The 24,098-nt window shown below is 56.5% G+C and overlaps 1 protein-coding gene across 3 annotated transcripts; it reads right to left on the reverse strand.

Moving 5' to 3' along the window:
* Positions 1–840: 840 nt before the first annotated feature.
* On the reverse strand, positions 841–23,650 carry LOC105464426 (chromobox 7). 3 transcript variants are annotated; one of them, XM_024787541.2, is made up of 6 exons: positions 23,345–23,650; positions 20,766–20,809; positions 11,390–11,455; positions 8,910–8,976; positions 4,438–4,510; positions 841–4,081 (listed from the first exon to the last, which is right to left on the reverse strand). In XM_024787541.2, the coding sequence occupies exons 1-6, from the start codon at positions 23,411–23,413 to the stop codon at positions 3,924–3,926; spliced, it is 477 nt and encodes a 158-aa protein (XP_024643309.1). In that variant the 5' UTR covers positions 23,414–23,650; the 3' UTR covers positions 841–3,923. The 3 variants fall into 3 exon arrangements, with proteins under 3 accessions (XP_024643309.1, XP_011710621.1, XP_011710620.1); XM_011712319.2 differs by having other exon boundaries at positions 841–4,078; positions 4,438–4,789; XM_011712318.2 differs by having other exon boundaries at positions 4,438–4,789.
* Positions 23,651–24,098: the final 448 nt, after the last annotated feature.

Raw genomic sequence — 24,098 nt, forward strand, 5'->3', positions numbered from 1 at the left:
AGTTGTGCGATCCAGAACCTGCAGTTGCAGACACCTGGGATGCTCACCACTCCAAGGTTCTGGAACAGAGGACTCGGGGGGAAGCAGATAAAAGGTGCCAGAAGCACTTCCAGGCCTCTGATGACACACTACGGGCCACGGCGATGGCCTCGCCCAGAGACACTCCACAGTTTCCTCTTCCCGTCACCTCAGTGAATTCTCTGTCCATCTGGGGGGTTCAGCGAAGGGAAAGACTTGTCCGAGATCACGGTCAGTGACCAGCAGACCTGGGACCTAAACCCCAGGCGTCGCCAGGGACTGGAGCTCTTTCCTCAGCACAGTGGGGACACCACTGTCAGGCCTCTGAGCTGAAGCTCAGCCCTTGTAACCCCTGTGACCTGCACGTACACGTCCAGATGGCCTGCAGGAGCCAAGAAGCCTGGGGCAGCCCAAAAGCACAAAAGAAGTGAAACAGCCAGCTCCTGTCTTAACTGATTGACCAACCTTACGACATTCCATTATTGCTTGCTCCTGCCCTGCCCCAACTGATGGATCGATCAATCGACCTGGTGACATTCTTCTTCTGGACAATGAGTATTATGATCTCCCCACCAGGCATCTTGTGACCCCCTCCACTGCTGACAATAGATAACCACCTCTCACTGTAACTTTCCACTGCTTACCCCAGTCCTACAATACTGCCCACCCCATCTCCCTTGGCTGACTCTCTTTTCAGACTCAGCCCACTTGCACCCAAGTGAAATAAACAGCCTTGTTGCTCACACAAAGCCTGTTGGTGGACAGATGCGCTTGACAACCACCAGAAGGAATGACCAGATGCCCAGGAACTTTCTTTTTTTTAATCATCTTTAATGTATTTTTAATAATTTTTTTTGCCTCATTTACCAGATAAATCATCTAAATAAATAGATGCTATACAGTCTCTTACCAATGTCAGTACAAAAATAAAACCGCGCTCTACATCCACTCTGATCTCCCAGCGCACACACACTCAGCAAAGGCATGTGTTTGGAGCCAGCTCGTGCCCCCGACCCCTCCCAGATACATTCATTTAGTCTGAACAAAGCTCGAAGCTCATTCTGTGCAAAGGAAGCGCTCTTGTGCTGAGACCTGGTGGCCGCGGCTGGCCACTTATGAAGCAAAAGCTAAACCACCTCACAGAAGCACAGCGCCTGCCCCCAGAACAAGGGGAGAGGAGGAGCTTGGCAACGAGGTCATCACCCTAACAGCAGTGATAGTCCTGCATTCCAGGCGGCCGTGCCAGGGGTAGGGGTACATCCTCCACACCCCCCACCACAAAAGGAAAAGTGCCCGCAGGTCTCTACATTCAAAGCGGGTGCGGGCTGGGGGAAAGAAAGGCAGGTGAGCAAATGCTTTCTAAACCCTCCCCCCACCCCCAAGAGTACTGGCCTTTTAAGGGGGCTGCGGGGGTGGAGGTCACTGTCTGCCTTACTCTACTGGGCCACTCTGGGCTGGAAGGAGGCCTGCCCGGCCACAGCCATAGGGTGACCTCATAGAGGTCACCTGTCCTGGAGGATGGTCCTAATGGTCCACAGCCTTTTCCCCAGGGAGCTGGCTCACTGCAGCCCCTGAGCCATGTGGCTGCCCTGAGCTGGGCACCTCAGGCACCACCTGTCCCAGGTCACGCCCCTGGAGTTCAGCTCTCCCTGAGCCACAGAGTTCCCCATGGGCCATAAAGGGCTGAGTAAGAGGAAAGACGTGTCTTGCTGCTGCAGACAAAAGCAACTGCAGCGCCCACACAGAAAGCCCCGTGAATCCACAGACCCAAAGATTGCGCAAATAGTTCTTTGAAAGTGACCAGGAAGCAGGAAAAAGGCCCCATGTCCCCCGGGGGATGGGGAGCGTGACTTCTGCTGGAAGCTGCCAGCCATGTTCCAAAGCCATGGGCCAAAACATTCAACCAGAGACCCCCCCACACCCCTCTATCACCTTCACCTCCGCTGGGCACCCCTCTCCTGGAAGAGTTCCCTCTGAACCCCAAGCTTCCCCTTCCCCTCCACAGGGCCCACAGCTGGAGATGGGTGGTGATTCCTGCCACCCCTTGTCCAGACCCACCCCACGTATTCCTCTAGATTCCATTCCCTGGGCTGGAGGTGAATCAGGTCACCCCGGAGGGGACTGTCCCCCAATGGAAGCACTGAATTGACCGTGGACAACTAAAGATCGAGAAGGAAGGAAAGAGAGACTCAGGGATCTGGGAAGCCTGTCAACAGAGCACCCCAAGCAGAAAGGGCTGCAGGCTGTCTTTGGTTTGGGAACTAGGGAAGAAGGGATCTGGGGAAAGAATCACCCTCTCCTCGCCTCCGTAGACTCTGTGACTTCCTGAGGACCCAGAGCAGAGCTGCGGGGAGGGCAGGCGGGTTTCACACTCGCCGACCACACTCCACTCTTGGTGTGTGTCACCCTGACTCTGACAGCCAAGGAAAACCAGGGAAGCCAGCCTTTTCCACGCCTCCCTCGGGCCCCCCAATCTGGCCTTTTCTCCCCTACAGAACTGGAAGAGAGGGAGAAGTCACTCCTCACTGGCAGGGAAGCCACTGGCCCCCAGGACACCTTGTACAAGCCACAAAACAAGTGCACCTTGCCAGGGGGTGGGCTGGGCCATCACACAGCGCAGCCTGACCTCAGAGAGGCGGGGCAGAGGTCCCTCCACAGAAACACAGCTCAGCCCCAGCTGTGGCATTTAGGTTGGATGGGGAGGGGATGCATAATGGAAGGAGGAAGGGGCTTAGGAGCCAAGGGCTGCCCTGAGAACGTGGTGGGACACCCCCTCCCTCCCTGACTGCCCACACCTGGACTGGCTGAGTTGGAGGGGAGGGCAGAGAAAGAGGGGAATTGGAAGGGCTGAAAAGTCACCTGAGTCAGAAAGAACAAGAACCCTTCGGGGGAGGAAGGACAGGGTCCAGATGTCTCAAAGCCTGTGCTGATACATCATACAACTTAGCAGACGCCTGCACATCCGCAGCCTGAGAAACCACATCTGCATGCCTGGAGCATGGGGTGCCATCGCACCTGTGCCAGACCCCTGCCCTCCGCTGAAAGCTGCAAGCACGTAGCAAGGTGCATGCAAGGTGGGGTAAGTGCAGGCATGGTGGTGAGTTCTTTTGTGCTGTGAACCACCCCACGTTCGCCTGGCCAGGGTTTCTAAACCAGGTTCGCAAGGCCCATGTGGACACATCTGTAGACACACATGCGTTCACGGGGCACATGGGAACGTACACGCGAAGGGTAACGCGTGCACACCTGTGCAGCCGGGTGTACGTGAGCGTTTCTGCACAGGCCAGGTGATGGGGGGAGGGCAGAGCTCTCAGCAGAAGGGTCTCAGCGGCGCCTCCTCCCTGGGAAGGGTAGAAGCCTCTCTGAAGGGGAAGGGACTCGCCCCAGCAACCTCAACCCTTCCTCCTGCCCCTTGCTCCCGCCCCACTCACTTTTGGTCAAAACCAGCCTCCACAGCCCACTGCAAAGCCAGAGAGAAAAGTTCAAGGTAAAGACCCAATCGAAATAAAAAGAAAAGAGGAAAACCAGCCAACCAGGCTGCGGTGGGCCGCTCAAGGGAGAGGGTTTGGGCCTTCCAATGCTCCGTTAACCCCCAGAACCAGCTGCTGCGTCACTAGAGGAGAATGATAACGGTGGTGTCCTGGGCAGGTGACCCTGTCCCCCTCCTGCCCTGGGGGTGGTGCCCCAACTCCCAGAGCAACTCTCTCCATCCCCAGCCTGAGGCTTCGTGGTAAACGTCCCTCAGAGAAAGGGCAGGTGGTGGGAGAGTAGTGGGATCTTCTCCCCTTTTGCTGCTCGGTATTTTTTTAAATAAAATAATTACCCCGCCCCCAACCCATCCTTATCTCTGGAAGTCCCACCCCAAGCCCAAAAGAAAACAGTTTAAGAAGAGTAAAAATGGTGACTCAGAACTTCCCGCTGCGGTCTCGGAAGAAGCCCTCAGCCGCCTGGGCCTCACGGAAGGTGACGGTGATGGAGTTGGCGGTGATGTCGGTCACGGTCACCTCACTTGAGGGGAGCGCAGGTGTCCAGGGAGGGGGCCCCTCAGCCAGGTCGGCATCTGCTGCAGCGTGAGACACACAGACAGACGGGGGCAGCGTTGACAAGGTTGGAAGCTACGCAGACCACCCAACCCCATCCCAACTGCAGCTCTTCCTTTCTGCGTCTTCAGTCAGCTCAGGGCCTCACACAGGGCTGGACACCTGGGAGGAGGCAACGGGGTGCATCTTCCCCACCTGCACAAGAGCTCGGCCAGAGCGGGACGACAGGAGGAGCCCTGGGCTAGTGCTGGACCCTGAGCCCAGACCCGACTATCCCCACAAAGCACTACGGGCCCTCTTTCGACATTGAATCAGTTGGACCTGATGACCCACAGGGCCCTTTCCAGCTCTGAGGGTCTCTGGGCCGGGGCCGCCTTACCCTCCTCTTCGGGGGGCTGCGCAGCAGGCTCCCACTCGCCGGCCGCCTGCAGGACGTCTGGGGCCGGTGGCTCCTGCAGGAAGAGCTCCCGTCGATGGCTGTGGCTCTCCAGGTTGGGCCCGCGGGGCGGGAACTTCTTGCGTGAGAGCCGCAGGTACTTGTGGGCCTTTCGGGGCTTGCGGAGCGGGAAGGGCAGGGTGGGCACCAAGGGGCCCTTGTCCACCAGCTCAGGTGCCCCCGCCTTGACCACCCCCTCGGGGCTCCCGCTGCCGAGTGGGCACGTCAGGGAGAAGCAGAGCTTCTCCTTGCCCTTGGCCTTGTGGGAGCTCCGCAGGTCCATGCTGTACAGCCGCTGCGGGGGCAAGCCAGGGCAGCGCGGGTCAGCCCCACCCTCCCGCCCGCCATACCTCTGCTCATGCTGCTCCTCCCACCCAGAGTGCCCTTCCCACATCTGCCCACCCAACTCCTCCCCATGCCATGGCCGGCCGTCACCCCACCGCACCCCACCCCAGCCCAGAGAGTGGGCCCCAACAAGCCCCAGGCTCTGCCAGCTCGGCCTCGCCTCTGGGCCCCACAGAGCACTCTCACCTCCCCAGGGTTTACTTCTTTGATACCCAGCAGAGAAGCATACAAGAAGGACACATTGAAAACTGACCAAGAGAAACAAATCTGGATGCATTCAAGAGTTAGCCTTCGTTTTAGGAAAGGTATCTTTGCGTGCCAGAGCACCTCCAAAACCGACACTGCCAGCTCGCCCAGGAGACCGTGGAGGCAGAGGGCAAAGGTGTGCTCTTGGAGTTGCTTGGGGCAAAGCCAGGCAAGCAGCACACACAGCACCGGATGCCCATGCCACCTAGCCGAAGGGACAGGGCTCCACCTGGCCTGCAGATGCACCCCGACCCCTCCAGGGAGCTCCTGGGCTCTGCGAGCTGCCTCCTGCAGCTCCCCCTGCTGACTGCCTGCGACACCTCTGGAGCTGGAGGGCAAGTTCCTCCACCCCTGGAGTTTATAATTTCGGGATTTTTCTTATTTATTTGGGGAGAATTTACATGCATCTACAAAAGATCCATGGTGCCAAGATGTTGGGAGACTCGGGATCACTGGGACAGTACCTTCTCCTGCCACCTGACACCAGAGGCCAAGAGCTCCCAGGAGAATGCAGCCATCAGATGGGACCTGTGAGGTCAAACACCTCCAAGCTGAGGGAAGAGATGACACACGCAGGCCCTGCTCACAGTCATGCCTGCCAACGGCATCACATGTCCTGAGGTGCGGGCTGCCGCAGTGATGGGAGGAGGGCTGAACTGGGAGGGGACTGGGAAAATACTGCCGTGGCTGGGAGGCACGTCCTATAGGCAGCTGACTCAAAACCCACTCCTCCCAGTGGCCTCACAGGCCATCAGAAGCCCAGTACGGGCCGGGCGCGGTGGCTCACACCTGTAATCCCAACACTTTGGGAGGCCGAGGCGGCTGGATCACCTGAGATCAGGAGTTCAAGACCAGCCTGGCCAACATGGTGAAATCCCGTCTCTACTAAAAATACAAAAATTAGCTGGGTGTGGTGGTGGGCACCTGTAATCGCAGCTACTTGGGAGGCTAAGGCAGGAGAATCATTTGAACCCAGGAGGCGGAGGTTGCAGTGAGCCGAGATCACATCACTGCACTCCAGCCTGGGAGACAGAGCGAGACTCTGAAAAAAAAAAAAAAAGAAAAAAGAATCCCAGCCGGGCGCGGTGGCTCAAGCCTGTAATCCCAGCACTTTGGGAGGCTGAGACGGGCGGATCACAAGGTCAGGAGATCGAGACCATCCTGGCTAACACGGTGAAACCCCGTCTCTACTAAAAAATACAAAAAGCTAGCCGAGCGAGGTGGCGGGCGCCTGTAGTCCCAGCTACTCGGGAGGCTGAGGCAGGAGAATGGCGTGAACCCGGGAGGCGGAGCTTGCAGTGAGCTGAGATCCGGCCACTGCACTCCAGCCCGGGTGACAGAGCGAGACTCCGTCTCAAAAAAAAAAAAAAAAAAAAAAAGAATCCCAGTACATTCCACCATTCTGCGAGGCAGGTTTTTCTTCGTCCTTGGCAACCTCATCACGAAAGAACTACAGCGACTAGGGTCCCAACAGTCAGTCCTGGGGAAGCTACCAGCCTCCCTGGGCCTCAGTTTCTTTCTCAGCAAAACAGTGAAGAGACTGTAGGAGCCAGCCTCCGAGGAAGGCCCCAACCACACCCGCCTCCTGGCATTCACACCTACGCGCAGTCCATTCCCACCCCCAGTGCTGTGGTGTGTGACTTCCCAGGCCAGAACATAAGACACTGTGGCTTCTTCCCTGCTTTCTCTCTCGGGCCACCCACTCTGGGAAGCTGGTGGCTGCACTGTAAGGGCACTCAAGCAGCCCTCTGGAGATGTCCACACGGTGAGAAACAGTCCCTGTCAACGCCCAGCCCTGACTCCCCGACACGTGAGCTGCCCCCTCGGAGGCAGATCCCGCAGCCCTGGTCAAGCTTGCAGATGACTGCAGCCCAGACTAGAACCACTGAAGACCCAGCTAGCACATTCCCAAATTCCTGACCCCCAGAAGCCATGAGAAATAATCAGTGTGTATTGCTTTGAGTTGCCACGTTAGAGGGGAAGAGATAACGAACACACCTGCCCTGTAGGCTTAGTATGTGGATGGAGTGTGTTCATCTGTGAGGCACGCCAGGCACAGAGCCTGGCACACGGACGTCCGGGAGATGTTACTTTCCTTCCTAGGCTCAATTCATGCCAAACCCAATGGAACATGCCCACTGCATGAAGGGAGGCCCACCCGCTCTGGGGAAAGCCTCCGTGGGCTATAATCAGGAGTGGCCAGGACGCTTGATGTAGACCCCATGCAAATGAACCAAGAATCCTGACTTTCTGGCTTCCAATATCCTGCTTGGTGGCTCTTATTACATTAAGGAGGGTGGGTATTCTCTTCATCCACAACCACATACAGGCAGAGTATTCCTTGTCCAAAATGCTTGGAACCAGAAGTGTTTCAGACTTCGAACTTTTTTAGGATTTTGGAATATTTGCATTACATTTACTGGCTGGGCATCCCTAATCCAAAAATCTGAAATTTAGAATGCTCCAATGAGCACTTCTTTTGAACATCATGTTGGTGCTCAAAACGTTTTGGATTCTGGAGCATTTCAGATTTTGTGGGGTTTTTTTGGTGGGGAGGGACAGAGTTTCACTCTTGTTACCCAGGCTGGAGTGCAATGGCATGATTTTGGCTCCCTGCAACCTCTACCTCCTGGGTTCAAGTGACTCTCCTGTCTCAGCCCCCTGAGTAGCTGGGATTACAAGCATCCGCCACCATCCCCAGCTAATTTTTGTATTTTTAGTAGAGATGGGGTTTCACCATGTTGGCCAGGCTGGTTTTGAACTCCTGACCTCAGGTGATCTACCCGCCTCAGCCTCCCAAAGTGTTGGGATAACAGGCATGAGACACCGCACCTGGCTGCATTTTGGATTTTGGATCAGGGAGACTCAACCTGTGACTGCACTGCTCCAAGATCCACTCGCCTGTCACTGCAAAGCACTGAGGTCAGCAAAGGCCCCCAAGACCTATGAAGCAGGTACTCCGGCATGCTGCAGAGACTTGGGTCCCCACCTGACTGAAGGCTGGAAGAGGAGACCCTGTAAGTTTCTTCCCACTCAAAAATGACACACTTTTAAGAGTCTGACATTCCAAGGCTGTAGTTCTACAATTCTAAGATTCTGTTTCTGGGCGGGCACGGTGGCTCCCGCCAGTAATCCCAGTACTTTGGGAGGCCGAGGTGGGCGGACCATGAGGTCAGGAGATCAAGACCATCCTGGCTAACATGGTGAAACCCCGTCTCTACTAAAAATACAAAATTAGCCACGCGTGGTGGTGGGCACCTGTAGTCCCAGCTACTGGGGAGGCTGAGGAAAGAGAATGGCGTGAACCTGGGAGGTGGAGTTTGCAGTGAACCAAGACAGCACCACTGCACTCCAGCCTGGGCAACACAGCGAGACTCTGTCTCACAAAAAAAAAAGATTCTGTTTCTTGGATTCTGAAATTCCAGCCTCTCATGTTTCCTCAATTCTAACATTTATGTTTCTGAGGTTCTCAATGATAATTTTGTTCAGGGATTCTGAGCATCGAAAGGCTCAAAGCTTTCAAGCCTTCCTTACAGCAAGATTCTAAGCTTTGAGAATTCTAGGAGTCCACTGGCCATATGCCTACCCTCCCTCCCATGTGGCACCTCTCACCCAGGCTGTCTTCCCTGGGCACCAGCCCCACAGGCAGGCTTTTCCCAACTCCTCCCATCAAAACTTACCCAAGTGCCCCACCCCACAGTGCCCTGGGTGGTACAGAGGAGGGGACGCAGATCAGTTCAACCAGCCAGTGCAAATGCACCAAGGGGCAGAGGGGACTTGCAGTTGGGCAGGGGAGAAAGGAGGCACAAAGGCAGGCTGGTTACCTGCAGCAGAAGCCGCTTGGGTTTCGGACCTCTCTTCCTATACCCCGATGCTCGGTCTCTCTCCTCCCTGGGGCGTGAAGCAGGTGGCAAAAGAAAAGGAAATACTGGTGACATCTAAGGGAAGGTAAGGCGTCGCTTCGCCCACCCTCTGCTGCCTGTCAGGGAGGGGACACTCCCCACAGGCCTGCCCACCAATCCTCCCCATTGCCTGGCTGGGGCCATAACAATGGGGTCAGATGTTCAACTCCCAGGGCCAAGGTCTTCCCATCTGACAAATGGGGAGGGTAACTGCTGAGGGAGGACTCGCAGCATCTCCAAAAACAGTGGGTCCTTATGGGGCTCCAGGGCCATGTGAGGGCTCTGCTCTACATGCTCCTAAGGAGCCCCTAAACACGTGGCTCAGTTTTTCCTGCTAGGGGAATGATACAGAAGCCTGTCAATCCAATCTGCCTTGAATGTCCCAGGAGAGCTGAAGGGAATGGCGAGTCCCTCCGTAAGTAAAGCTCCGCACAGACTGCCCCGCATTTGGGATCTCTGTGAACCCAGGAGAGCGGACCAGCTCCTACCCTGTCTGTCCCATCTTGTCCAGGGACAGGATGAAAACCAGTCTGTTCTGAGTGCCCAGCGGATGCCTTCCCATGTATCAAACACACACACAAAGCACAACTTAGGCCGGGTGCGGTGGCTCACGCCTGTAATCCCAGCACTTTGGGAGGCTGAGGTGGGCGGATCACTTGAGCTCAAGAGTTTGAGACCAGCCTGGGCAACACGGCAAAACCCCATCTACCAAAAATACAAAAATTAGCCGGGCGCAGTGGCACACACCTGTGGCCCCAACTATTCAGGAGGCTGAGGAGAACTGCTTGACCTGGGAGGCAGAGGTTGCAGTGAGCCAAGATTGCGCCACGGCCTGGGAGACAGAGTGAGACCCCGTCTCGAAAAAAAAAGCACGACTTCACAGTGCCACGAAGCTACACATGACACACAAGACAACACAATCAGAGACTCCACACAACTGCCGAAAGTAGTGGGGAGATTCAAAGTCATTTCATCCTGCCTCCCACTTCAGTTCTCTCCATCCACACTCTCTGTGGCCCCCAGTACAGAGGCCACATGGACAGCAGAAAGAACGTGGAGGCCAGGAGCTCATCCCTTCTCCCCTTCCTGGTCGTGTGACCTTGGGCCAGGCTCTTACTCTGAGCTCAGCACACACCAGGAACCCCACGGCATCTATTGCAAATGTCTGACCATCCACTGAGCATCCATCCCCAGCAGGACACCCATGGGCCAAAGGGAAAGGGCCTCTGGCGGACGACTGGAATCCAGGCCTTTGATACCTGCCCACTGCTCTCCTTACCACGCTCCACGGGATTCCCAAGTGTTGCACCCTGTTGGACCAAGGCCCCACCACACACCTGGGAGACAGAAAGAAACCCTGCGACAGGAACACCCTGATTTTAAAAGGAAAGAACAATAAAATGTGTCCTTTGAATCCCTGGCAGGAAACCTCCTGGAGGAGGAACCACGAGAATCCAGCAACGAGGGGCAACAGAAAAGCCCCCACCCGGAGGCAGCAGCCCTGGCCAGGTCCTTGCTCTGAGGCTCTAGGTAGCAGCCTTGGTTTCCTTCTCTGACAAACAAAACCCTCACTCCTGCCTCAGCAGGTTGCCATAGGGACCAAATACAAATGATTTTGTGAAATGGCGCCACGCCGCACAAGGCAGGCGGGCTGGGAGTGGCAGGGGACCTGGGCTGCCTGCTGGTGGGGAGGGTGGCCAGAGAGGGCACACAGAACAGTCGGGCGTGCTCAGAATCCCTGAGAGGCACTGGCAGAGGTGGCAGACTGACTTTGCCCGGGCCACTTGGACAGGAGGTGGCAGGGGAACAGGCCACAACTCAGAAATCCCAGTCCCAAAGCCCATGCTCCTGCCCCGACTTCCATGAGCTTCATCAGACGCTCCTTGTAGCCCTAAGAGGTCCTCTAGAGACACTGTCTCTGATCTGTCACCCCCGCACAAGTGGCAGTGCCGCCCCCTGGCACACAGGGCATCTTTGTGAAGCATTTTAACATTCTTCACTGGAACAGAAACCTCTTACAGCCCCTCTGAGGTTTCACCCTGGGAAATCGGGGTGTTCTTCAGGATGGCCCATTTTACAGCAGAGAGACTGAGGCCTGGGTGGGTAAGGGAAGTGACCAAAATCGCCCAACAACAGGAAAGGGACCCAGGGTCCTCAGCTGCCCTGGGACTCAGTGGGTAAGGGAAGTGACCAAAATCGCCCAACAACAGGAAAGGGACCCAGGGTCCTCAGCTGCCCTGGGACTCAGTGCCCACCACTTCCACCCAGCTGTAGGCTGGGCTGCCCTGTCCCATCAGACACCCCCGCCCTGCCCCAAAAACCCCTGCCAAGCCAGCAGCAGGCTCCTGAGGAGCCTCTGAGCTGGCCCTAAGCCCCACCCGGCGGCGCCAAGGACACCGTACTTCTCCTCGTAGGCCATGACGAGGCGGGGGTCCAAAATGTGCTCTTCTGGCTCCCACGTGCTGTACCTGGGGAGAGGAACAAAAGGTCAGAGTCAGCACTGGGTGCAGTGGCTCATGCCTGTAATCTCAGCACTTTGGGAGGCCGAGGTGGGCGGATCACCTGAGGTCAGGAGTTCAAGACCAGGCTGGCCAACATGGCAAAACCCCGTCTCCACTAAAAATACAAAAATTAGCCATGCGTGATGGTGCATACCTGTAATCCCAGCTACTCAGGAGGCTGAGACAGGAGAGTCGCTTGAACCCAAGAGGCGGAGGTTGCAGTGAGCCAAGATCGCGCCACTGCACTCCAGCCTGGGTGACAGAGTGAGACTCTGTCTCAAAAAAAAAAAAAAAAAAGAAAGGTCAGAGCCATCGCTTCTACTGGGCAGGTACACCAGCAGAGGCCACCACTGCTGACCCAGGGCCCACTGCAAGTGTGCCTTCACCCTGTCCTGGTGTCACTGTCACCTACTTCAAGGACAGACCCAGTCTGGGCCTCCTGAGGGTTCCAGCGACACCAGAGCTGCCCTCGTTCATATCACACTACAATGTGACTGGGTCCAACTCCTTGTTAGACTCCACAATCACCGGAGACCCTCAGCTGCCAGGAGGAGAGAGGGCCCCTGTAAGCCCCAGGACACCCTTCCCACACCAGGCAAGAGAGGGTGAAAAGGAGCCAGAGCTCCAGGGACATGCTCGCAGCCTGGGTTCAAGTCCAGCTCTGCCCCTAGCTAGCTGTGTGACCTTGAGCAACTTCCTGAACAGCTCTGTACCTCAATGTCCCCATCTGTAAAGGACTCTTGTGCTGATGAGATGTGTCATCCAAGTGTTTAGAGGGTGTTACAAGACTAACAGCATGCCTGATGTGTTGTCCGTGCACTGTGTTTGCTGCTGTGGCTGTTTCTCCCCGCCCTCCAAGCCCAGAATGGTCTCCCTCCTCAGTGCACTCCACCCAGAACACAGCCAGGTCTGAAGTTCCTTTGTTTCTGGGCCTGGCACACAGCAGGTGTTTGGTAAATGTCTACTGGCTGAATGGTTCAGCAGGCCTAGCACAGGCCCCCTTGGTAATGCTACAGGGGATCTTCTACCCTCGCCACCCAGCCAGGGAGCACCCTCCTGCTGGGGCAGACCCTGTGATGTCAGCACAGCGGCTCCAGAGCTCACCTATCTGTAGAACCACCGTGGTGACACCCGCCACGCCCTCGTTCCACTAGCACTCCTGTTTACTTTGTATCTGCCTTTAGAGCAACTTTTTTGGTTTAAATTATTTTAAAAGCAAACTATGCCTTCCATAAATGGAAAAACCAGTATCACTCACCATCGATGCAAACATAAAAACTTTTCCATTAAAAACAATATACGTACAGTCATGTGCCAAATAACAACGTTTCTGTCCATGACGGCCTGCACATGTGATGGTGGACCCGTAAAATTACAAAGGAGCTGAAAAATTCCTATCATCTAGTGACGTCTTGATGATTCTGACCCTGCGCAGGCCTAGGCCAACGTGTGTGTTTGTGTCTTAGGTTTTAAAAACAGAGCTTTAAGGCCAGTGTCGCCGGGCGTGGTGGCTCAAGCCTGTAATCCCAGCACTTTGGGAGGCCGAGATGGGCGGATCACGAGGTCAGGAGATCGAGACCATCCTGGCTAACACAGTGAAACCCCGTCTCTACTAAAAATACAAAAAACTTAGCCGGGCGAGGTGGCAGGCGCCTGTAGTCCCAGCTACTCGGGAGGCTGAGGCAGGAGAATGGCGTAAACCCGGGAGGCGGAGCTTGCGGTGAGCTGAGATCCGGCACTGCACTCCAGCCTGGGTGACAGAGCGAGACTCCGTCTCAAAAAAAAAAAAAAAAGGCCAGTGTCTTAGGTTTTAAAAATAAAGTTTTAAGGCTGGGCACAGTGGCTCACGCCTGTAATTCCAGCACTTTGGGTGGCCAGATCACTTGAGGTCAGGAGTTTGAGACCAGCCTGGCCAACATGGAGAAACCCCATCTCTACTAAAAATACAAAAATTAGCCAGACATGCGGGCACCTGTAATCCCAGCTACTCGGGAGGCTGAGGCAGGAGAATCACTTGAACCCAGGAGGCAGAGGTTGCAGTGAGCCGGGATTGTGCCATTGCACTCCAGCCTGGGTGGCAGAGCAAGACTCTATCTCAAAAACAATGAAAATAGAAATAAAATTTTTTTTTTTTTTTTTTTGAGACGGAGTCTTGCTCTGTCCCCCAGGCTGGAGTGCAGTGGCCGGATCTCAGCTCACCGCAAGCTCCTCCTCTCGGGTTCACGCCATTCTCCTGCCTCAGCCTCCCGAGTAGCTGGGACTACAGGCACCCGCCACTTCGCCCGGCTAGTTTTTTGTATTTTTTAGTAGAGACGGGGTTTCACCGTGTTAGCCATGATGGTCTCGATCTCCTGACCTCATGATCCGCCCGTCTCGGCATCCCAAAGTGCTGGGATTACAGGCTTGAGCCACCGCGCCCGGCCAATAAAAATATTTTTAAAAAAATTTTTAAAAACTTTAAAAGTAAAAGAAATTGAACTTTTGTTTAAATAGAAGACAGCTTTTAAATACAAAGCAAGGCTGGGCGCAGTGGCTCACGCCTGTAATGCCAGCATTTTGGGAGGCCGAGGCGGGCGGATCATGAGGTCAGGATCAAGACTATCCTGGCTAACACGGTGAAATCCCTCGCTACTAAAAATACAAAAAATTAGCCGGGTGTGGTGGCGGGTGCCTGTAGTCCCAGCTACTAGGGAGGCTGAGGCAGGAGAATGGCGTGAACCTGGGAGGTGGAGCTTGCAGTGAGCTGAGACTGCACCACTGCACTCCAGCCTGGGCAACAGAGCGAGACTCTGTCTCAAAAAAAAAAAAAAAGAAAGAAAAGAATATAAAGCAAGTATTTTGTACAGCCATACATGTTTATGTTTTAAGCTAAGTGTTACTACAAAATGAGACAAAAAGTTTTAAAAAATTAAGCTTATAAAGAAAGTTACTATAAGCTCAGGTTAACTTATTATCGAAAAAACCATTTCTGTATAAATTAGTGTAGCGTAAGTGTACAATGTGAAAAATATTTCCTCACAAGTTAGTATGGCCTAAGTGTACAATGTGAAAATATTTCTGCATAAGTTAGTGTAGCATAAGTGTACAATGTTTACAATAGACCAGGTCTTCACATTCCACTAGCTGACACTGAGTGACATGTGTCCGGGTGACAGAGTAACTTCCAGCCCCGTAAGCTCTGTGCCTGGAAAGTGCTCTAGAAGGTGTCCCAAGTTTTATCTTTTACACTGTATTCTTACTGCACCTTTTCTGCGTTTGGATGTATTCAGTACAGTCACATGCTGTGCATGCTTGAAGCCTAGGAGCACAGTCCAAGTGTGCAGTGGGTTATACCATCTAAGCGTGGCTAAGCTCACTCTGATGTTCATACAATGAAATCACCTAACAACGCATTTCTCAAAACGTATCCCTGTCATTAACGGACGTGTGACTGTGTATAAAATACATACAGACAAAAGCAAAGCAATGCCCTATGGTCCTGGCCAGAGGCTCTGCTAGGTAAGACGGAAAGCAATGGGCGATAGCGAGGGGTTAAAAGGCAGAAAGCGCCTGGGAGACCCCCCGCCCTGCCGCCTCCGTAGAGCTGCGGCCTCTACCTTACGCTATCCTGGGAACTACCTAACGCTAGTTCACAGTCCCAAAATGCTCCCCAAGGACAGAATGCTTGCCTCCTTGCTTCCTCTAACACTCTGGCACACCCACTTAGTGTCAGGCCTCTGTGGGCTCGCTGTGAAGCCCTAAGCCTGGGCTGCCCCTTCCCATGTGCCCCCTGCCAGCCGGCCCTCCCTCCCCTTTGGGTGCCCCATCCCTACAGTCAACTCCTAGCTGACCCTTAAGAGTCAGGTATTTGTAGCCTTCCCTGACATCCCTCCCAGGCTGCCCCACTGCCAGCAGGACGAGCCTGCCCCTCCTCCACCCTCCTTACAGCTATACCTGGCCCTGGCCATAATCACTAATGGACCAGGAAACACCCTGGCCGGCAGAGCCCCGCAGAGTGGCCCGCTCAGGGCTCTGGGAAGGGCTGGGGAGCCCCTGCAGAACGCCGAAAGCGAAACTACAGCAGAAACCACCACAGGCTGGCAGACACTCTAACCCTTCCTCCCCCCGGAAAAGGCTGAATCTCCTCAGCTCTAACTGGTAGGAAGGGGAATTTTGTGCTCCTCTCTCTACAGCGTGCTCCTCCGCACCGCCCTGCCCATTGCTTGCTGATGTCCCTGCTGTGTAGATCCTGGCAAGTCCCTACCCTTCTCTGAACTTCAGTTTCCTCATCTCAAGAATGACCACTACGGTAACAGCAGGTGTGCCACCAGGACCACCAGGACCGCACCCATCCTCAAAAGAAGCTGGTGAGGTAGGTGCTTAGTTCTTACCCCCATTTTACAGGTGGAGAAACTGAGACACGGAGGTTGGGCAGCCAGCCCAGCGTCACTGAGCCAGTCAGTGGCTGGCCCGTGTTGGCCCTCAGCCACACTCCACCTTCAGGCTCCTCACAGGCCACCGCGTCTGGGACCCCCGACTGTGCTGACCGCGGGAGGGGGCGTCGCCCGCCCCCGGTCCTCAGCGTCCGACCGCTGGGCGCGGCGCACAGCGGGCGCCCCGAAAGGCTCCGCTGGATGAAGAAGGGGTGGTTGCCGGCCCGGGCAGCCGGGTCTGAGATAACAGGGTCACGCTTGGCGGCCAAATGCAGCCTCAAGCTGGGGGCAGGGGCGGCACCAGCGTCTTAACCGCTTGGACCCAGCCGTTAAGGGGGACGCCGCGCCGCACCGCGCCCTCCGCAGTGCAGGAGCCCAGAGGCACCTAGGGGAATGCGCTTCCGAAGAGCTGGGCGCTGGCAACCCAGGAGCGCGCCACCAGCGTGGGCGCCGCGGATCAATGGGCTTAGATCCCATGATCACCGGAGACCCTCGAGTGCCTGGAGGAAAGCGGGCTCCCGTAAGCCCCAGGACACCCTTCCCACACCAGGGGAGGAACGGTGGAAAGGAGCCAGGGCTCTGGGGACACGCTCGTTGCCTGCGCTGCGCGGACCGCGGCGTGTACGCTGGGGAACTGCAGGGGTCTGCATTAGGCTTGCGGCGCCCGCTGGGCGGGAACCCATCACCCCGTGGGAGGGGGCGGAGCGCTTAGGCCCCGCCCCCGCAGCCGGCGGTCACGCGCACGCACGGGGAGGGGCGCGCGCCGGGATTACCGGCAAACCGAGGGGGCGGGGGCGGGGACAGAGACGGCGCGCGCCGGCTCCGAGATAAACACGGCCACGTGACCGTCCCGCCCCGCCCCACGGCCCGGTAAACAAGCCCTGGCGGCCCAGCCTGAGCTCCGCCGCGCAGGGCTCGCCCTACTGCGGTGAGGGCACGGAGTGGGAAGGGGCGCAGCGGATGCAGGACCCCCGCCCCCCGCCGACCTTTCCCGGGGGGTAGGGGGAAGCGGGGTTTGGGGGCGCTGCTGAGCTGTGACGCAGGCAGCCTTGGGGCAGGTGGAACCACCCGGATCCCCCCAGAGCCAGGCCAACCCCCAAGTCCCAGTCCCCACTCCGATTTAAAGCTGCTCCACAGGAGAAATAGCATGGGCTCTGGTCCAGACTGCGGGGTGCGGCCTCGTTCAGGAGACGCCACCGCTCTGGGGCCTCATCCTAAAGTGGGCCCACCAGTAACCCCAGTCGTATAGGGCTGTTGTGAAGATTAGATGTGTTAAGCCACGGAAAGCATTTCGATCAGTGTGGCACACAGCGAAGGCAAATCAGCCTGGTTAAATCAATGAAAAGCCCAGGGAGCGTAAAAGTCTGCGGCTCCTAACTCCAGTCTCCCCAGCCTGGATGGAGACATTAGCTCCCACTCTGCCCCTGGCAGGGTGTTAATGAATCTTATCTTGTCTCAGGCAATCTTCAGCAGGGCCCAGGGAGGTTAGGCACAGAGAGGTTGAGGGCTTTGCCCTGGGTCACGCAGCTGTAAATCTCCACAACTAGAGTTCAGAGGCGCAAAGCCTCAGCACTTCCCACTGAACTGGCCCAAAGGCCAGCAGCCAAGAGTCCTAGTCACCTCTAGTGAAGCTGCCTGTGTTATCAGGCAGCCTGTAGTTCACATCTTCCCAGCTCTATGACCCTCGGCAAGGCCTCTTTGCTGTAGGCTTCTGTCTCTCCATCTGTAAAATGGGTTGCTATGAGTGGTTCAACGAGTCAATGCCTGATTCATAATAGGGGCTTATTAATTGACAGCCTGGCCATGGCTGTGACCACTGATATCATTCCTAAAACTCCATAGAGCCACTCCCTCCAAAACGATGCAGAACCATTCACAAGTTGGGAAGAAAGGAAGGCATTCTGGAAGGGGGAACAGCAGGGCCCCGGACAGGCTGAAATGTTATTTGGAGGCCTCAGGCACAGCTGGTATCTGTACCTAACAATGTCACATTCCCTGCCCGGGGCCCCGAGCCCCTCCCTGTGCCATTTGCTGTGCTTTCCAGAAGCAAGAGAGCCCCTCTACCACACTTGTTTGCTGGGGAGATAAATCAGGCAAGGCATGTAGTGGCTTAGCATGGGCCTGGCACAGAGCGTCCACTTTTTTGGGGGGCAGGGTGGAGGGACGGAGTCTCACTGTGTTGCCCAGGCTGGAGTGCAGTGACACGATCTCGGCCCACTGCAAACTCCACCTCCCAGGTTCAAGTGATTCTCCTGTCTGAGCCTCCCAAGTAGTTGGGATTACAGGCGCAAACCACCATGCCTGGCTAATTTATTATGCTTTGGTAGAGACGGGGTTTTTGCCATGTTGGCCAGGCTGGTCTCGAACTCCTGACCTCAAGTGATCTGCCCACCTCAATCTCCCAAAGTGCTGGGATTATAGGCTTGAGCCACCATGCCCGTCCCAGAGTGTCCACTTAAATGATGGTTCCTGTTACTGCGAATGTAAGTCTCCCCACCCAGAGGGCAGATGCCGAGCAGGAGATTGACTACCCCCACCCAGGCTGGCACTGCCCTGCCAAGGCTCCCAGGCCTCGGGGACACAGCCTGCCTAACTCCCCACCCCCCACCCTCTTTCTCAGCTTTTTCTCCAAGCAAGGCCCCCTGAGGAGGGGAAGACAGAGCTGGCTGCCCTGCTTCTCCCCAGAGTGAACCTGTTTCCCCCAAGTGAGGTGGGGATGGTTAACAGCCATACCTGCCTCACACCCAGACCGCGGTGGCACTGTGGATGGCATGAAGTGGGCACCACAGTGCATGGGGTTGGCAGTTATATTTTGTAAGGACCAACCCTCTCTGGGCCTCAGTTTCCCCATCTGAAAAATGACGGGACTGGCCTAAAAGATTTCTAAGGATACTTTGAGCTCCTGAGAAGAATGGAATCCCCTAGGTCCCTTTCCTGCCTGGGGAAAACAAAAAGAACAGCTAGGCTATCTGTCTATCTAATTTAGTCTTAAAACCAAATGTTTACTAAAGCACTTGGACTGGGCTGAACACACATTCACTAACTTACATCCACCCTCTCACCCTCACAGCAGCCTGCAAAGGAGGCTTCACTATCTCAACTGAAAGATAAGGAAGCAGAGACCCAGCCATGGTGGACCCCTGCCCCAGGGCTCATGGCTGTCAGGTGGGCAGCCAGGCCTAGAACCCAGGACCAAAGTGGAGGGGGGTGAGAAGAGGCAGCCATGAGGGCCCATCTGGTGGCCTCGGCATGTTAAGAAACAAATGGGTGCCCGGGCCAGGGGCACAGCACAACAGAGGCACTGAGGGCCTCTGCTCTGGGAGCCTCGTTCCTTCCCTCCTGACGAGCTGCAGTGGGCAGATGGATTCACATCCAGGATCAAAGTGGGGGAAGGAACTTTTCATTCATAACGGCCTCTGTTTACAGAAGAGAATCTTCCAAAGAGTGGAGTCTCCAGAGGAGGAAAAATAGCCAATAGTGTCCTGAAGGCTAACAGCTGGTGGCCACAGCTTCCCAGTGCGAAGCGAGAGAGGCAGGGGTGTGCGCGCCCAGGAAGGCGATGCTCCTGCTGCCCACTCTGGGCATTGTCACTCCCTTTACTGCCCCCTTCACTCAGGCCGGAAGCCCACCTTCTAGCAGCCCAATGCAGGGGCAGGGGGTAGGGATTCTCTTTCAGCCCTCAGAATATCTGGGAAGGGAGAACAGGACTGGGGGTTGGAGTGAGGGGTGGAGTGTATTCTCTGCCTGCCAGTTCCCAACCCCCATCATCAGGATAGCCGCAGGTCACCCAGAACATGCGACCAGGCCTTTCATCCTACAGGGCCACCAAGCCTGTGAGATGAGTGCATGGCCTGGGTTTCTGCACCCATTTTGCAGAGAGGGAAGCTGAGGCACTGTGGGCTGTCTTCCTCTCCGCTGTCTCTCCCCACCATCACCCCAGAATGCCCACAGGACCCAATACCAGGTCAGCCCCCACCAGTACAGCAGAAAGTCCCTGCCCAACAGCAGCAGCTCTGGGCAGAGGGGGTTTCCAGGAGTCAGTCTCTGCCAGGCGGAGCAGGGGGTGGGGCACCCACGGACCAATGGGGAGGCTCCACGACTAGCTCATTCGCTCCCCCTCCCAACAACTCCCTGCTGGAGGGCATTGGTGGGTCCTGATAGGGCCTCAGCAGGAGAGGTGGAGCTGCTGGGAGGTCTTAGATGCAGCTCCCTGCCTCCCAACTCTGAGATGGGAGGCTGGGAAGGCACAGAGGCGGCTCCTGAAAAGGAGAAGGCCTAGTTCAAGTCCCAACTCTGCCTCCACTTGCTGTGTGACCTAAGGCAAGCTGCTTACCCTCTCTGAGCCTGTTTCATCACCTTGAGAGAACCTGATCACACCTACCTTCCAAATCTGTATGGGAACCTGCTCTGTAGACTGGAAAGTGCCGTCCAGAGGCGAAGGAGATTCAGGCTCTGCCCCTGGCCACACAGCACTGAGGATTCATGCAGCACTGTGCTTAAAGCGGCTGGGGGCCCCTCCTCCTGTCCAGCAGCCATCTCCAGTAGCTCAGATGCTGGGCCTTCACCTCCCAGTTGCCAAGAAAAGCCAGAGGGAGGGGAGGAGGGAGAGGAGAAGCTCCAACCAGCAGAGGAGCTCAACACTTAGGAGGGCAGGGTGAGAAGAGAAGCTGGAGACACACCTTGACCCTCCTGTGGTCCAAGGGGAAACTGAGGCCCAGAGAAGATGATGATTAAATCAAGGTCAGCTGTCCAGTTACAAGAGTAGCTGGAGCTAAAAGCTAGGCAGGGGAGGGGGCAAAAGGCAGGTGGAGGAATGCACCGGTCGGTAGGCAGACAGACAGACACACACACACGAAGGAGCTTACTTTGGGGGCCATCCTTTCCACTTCACCAGATACTCGACTTTACCCTGAGAAGAGAGAGAAGCAGACACAGTGAGTCTCATGGTTGCCCCTCCAGCCACTCGGAAGGACAGTTAAGGCCCAAAGGATCCCAGCTCCAAATCCCCTCTGCACACACGTGTCTCCCCAACACACAAACACAATCCAGGAACTGTCCACCAGATCCTCACCAACCTGTATAACCCTGGCTGCTACATGATCACCCCATACTGCCCTCCCTAGGACAGCACAGGAGTGCCTCTGGCTCCAGACACCTCTGAGGCTCCTGAGGCTCCTGAGGCCCAAGCCCAGGGCTCATGTCACACATGGGGAACTGAGACTGCATGGAGGTGTGCATGCGTGGCCAAAGACTCACAGTGTCTAGAGCCCCAGTGCACAGGTCGGAATGCTTACTTTCTTTTTTAGATTGGAAGTCTCCAAATTCAAGAACATTCCTCTCTGGGGTAGTCCTCACGCTCCTCCCCCATCTGCCGAGTCTCCTCTCAGTCTCTGAGGAGCTGCCGCTGGCTCCCAGGTAATGGGCCAGTGACTTGAGGACTCTCAACTCAAAAGACCCTGGCAGGACCCCATGGAAGACTGGCAAACTCTCCACCTTCAGAAGGGGTGGTCAGCCCTGCGGTTGTTAGAGCCAGGCCCCTCCCTTCCTCACAGGCTTTAAAAGTTTACAGTTACGGTGGCTCATGCCTGTCATCCCAACACTTTGGAAGGCTGACGCTGGAAGATGGCTTGAGCCCAGGAAGGAGTTTGAGACCAGCCTGGGCAACACGGTGAGACTCCCGTCTCTGAAGAAAGGAAATTAGTCTGGCATGGTGGCAGTTGTCTGTGGTCCCAGCTACACAGGAGGCTGAGGCAGGAGGATCGTTTGAGCCGGGGAGGTTGAGGCTGCAGTGAGCCATGTTCATGCCACTGCACTGCAGCCTGGGTGACAAGAGTGAGGTCTTGGTGCCAAAAACAAAAAAGTTTACAGTCCAACTCCATTCAGTGAGTGAAGCCCCTCCACTCCAGAACTTTACAACCAAAATATGATACCTCCTCATAGAGGCTTTCCCTGATGACCCTCTCCCATGCTGTCTCCACTGGCACCTTGCAGTTCCATTTCTGCAGAGCAAACAGCTCCATCTGAGGGCATCTGTCTGTATCTCCTCACTCACTGTGTGCCACCTCTGCAGAATGCCAGCTCCCTGAGGGAAGGGATGGATCCCTGGGGCTTAGACTGGTGCCTGGTACCTGACAGATCCTCAATAAATATTTTGAGTGACTGGCTGAAGGAATGATGGTCTCGCGCTCTTGTGCTACTCTGCGAGCTCCATCGTAGAGGGGGTTAGTGCTGTGCCTGCTTCAGGCTACACAGCACGAAAAGCACTGAGCTTTGTGGAATAAATTAATTATCTTTTAAGTGGAGGAAACCCTAGGAAAAAGGAGAAGAAGGAGGAACAGCTGCCTCAATCAGAAGAGTAAAACCCCAAGTACAGCTAGAGGAAGAAAAGATGCTCTGACCACCTTGACCTTCACCCTTGGCCCAAGATGACAGGACTGAGTTTTCTCTATGGAGAAAGAAGATGGGCTGGCAATCAGCCCAGGTGAGCTCCTGCTCTACCTCTCTCTCTAACTCACTGGGTGACCTTGAGCAGGTCACTTCCTCTGCCTGGGCCTCAGTTTTTGTCTCTGTTAAATGGGAGTAGGTGACCCCCCTAAGGCCCCTCCCAGTCGGCCTGGAGCCTCCCAAAGGGCTGCAGGGAGGAGGAGACAAAGGAAGGACAGTAGTGAATACCAGGAGAGGAACTTCTCCCCAAGGATTTCCCCAGCCTTAGGCGGGGAAACAAGTGCACGGGAGGTGTAGACACCAGGCCGGGACAAAGTCCAGCCCCAAAGTGTGGGGTTCTGAAACCAGCAGAACAGACACCTCCTTAAATTGCAGGGTGTATGTTTTGAAGGAGAAGGCAGATGGGGTAGGAGACTAGGGGATGCCCTAGCGCAGGGGGCGGGCTTCAGAGCCCTGGACTGGGCTAGGAGTTGAGGTGGGGGTGGGGGCGGGAAAGAGGGATGTGCTTGGGTAGGGGTAGAGGGGGCGGGATCGGAAAAGGCCAAAGTCCAGCAGGAAAACTTCACAGGCTGGAGACTTTTCCAAAGCTGCACTTACAACTTGAAAGGACTTGGTGCCAAGCGTCCAGAGTCCCGAGTTCAAGACCCAGCTCTGACGCTAACGCGCTAGGCAAGTCCTTTCAACTTGGACCTCAGTCTCCCCATATTTATAATAAAAGGGGAGTGAGGCGGGATGGAGCTCAGGATCCCTATGTCCGATCCTAATCTCCAGCTCAGGCAGGCTCGGCCGGCACTAGCATCCCGGAGCGACAACTTTGATTCTACTCGCCCTACACGGTGGCAGGGAAACTGAGGCACGGGCTGGGGAGACGGGCCCAGCAGCGCAGGGCTGCCGAGGCCCCGCGCCCCGCTTTCCCCTTCAGCCCCAGCGTGGAGGGAGCGGTGCTGGGAACGGGAGGGACCCCACCGGGGTCCTGGGAGCCGCCCCCGGGCAGCCTCACCTTCCGCACGCGCTTCTTCCGGATGCTCTCCACGGCGAACACCTGCTCGCCGATGGCTGACAGCTCCATGCGGGGCGGCGGGCGAGCGGGCCCGGGGCCGGGCCGGGCCGGGGGCGGAGCTGCGGGGCCGCGGCTGCGGCGCGCGATGCTAGGGCTGGCGGGGTCCCCGTCACCCTCGTCCGGGCGCGCACGCGCACGCGCACGCGCGCACACCCCCTCGCGCTCCCTCACGCCGCCGACGTTCCATTTTTGAACCTGCGCAACGTTTTCCTCGGCGCCAGCGAGCGAGCGCGCGCAAGGAGGGGGCGGGGCGGGAGCGCGCGGCCCGGCCGCGGGGCTCAGCTCGCGCCCTGCGGGTCAGCCCCGCCCCCAAGCCCCGCCCCCGCCTGAGCCCCACCCCCGAGATCCGCCCCCTCCGGGTTGCGATTGGGCCGCGAGCCGCGAGCGCGGCCGCGGGACTTATTTGGCTGGGGTCCCGGCTGGGGCGGGGCGGAGGCTCGCGAGCACCCTCTCGCTGTGGCGCCGCGGCGGACGTGATCCTTAATACCCAGGCGAGCGCCTCACAGCCTCCCGGCGACTGCCAGGGGCCAAAGTGGCAGGGCCCAGTGGAGCCGACGACAAAGTCGAGGCTCAGAGCGGGGAGGCCATTTGCCCATCTCTCGCAGCGGAGGAGACCGGGCCGAGGCGCAGCCCCTCGAGTTGCAGGAGACGCAGGACCCAAAAGGCTTCCCACCGTGTCCGGACGTCGCGGGGC

This window comes from Macaca nemestrina, chromosome 15 (genome assembly GCF_043159975.1).
Source record: "Macaca nemestrina isolate mMacNem1 chromosome 15, mMacNem.hap1, whole genome shotgun sequence".
NCBI classification, from domain to species: domain Eukaryota; kingdom Metazoa; phylum Chordata; class Mammalia; order Primates; family Cercopithecidae; genus Macaca; species Macaca nemestrina.

Excerpts from the sequence above, each read along its gene's own strand:
- LOC105464426 (XM_011712318.2), bottom strand. The coding sequence starts at position 23,413 with ATGGAGCTGTCAGCCATCGGCGAGCAGGTGTTCGCCGTGGAGAGCATC. Across the intron at positions 20,810-23,344 it reads GGAAGAAGCGCGTGCGGAAG|GGTAAAGTCGAGTATCTGGT; the intron begins GTGAGGCTGCCC and ends CTCTCTTCTCAG. Across the intron at positions 4,082-4,437 it reads GCAGCCCCCCGAAGAGGAGG|CAGATGCCGACCTGGCTGAG; the intron begins GTAAGGCGGCCC and ends CTCACGCTGCAG.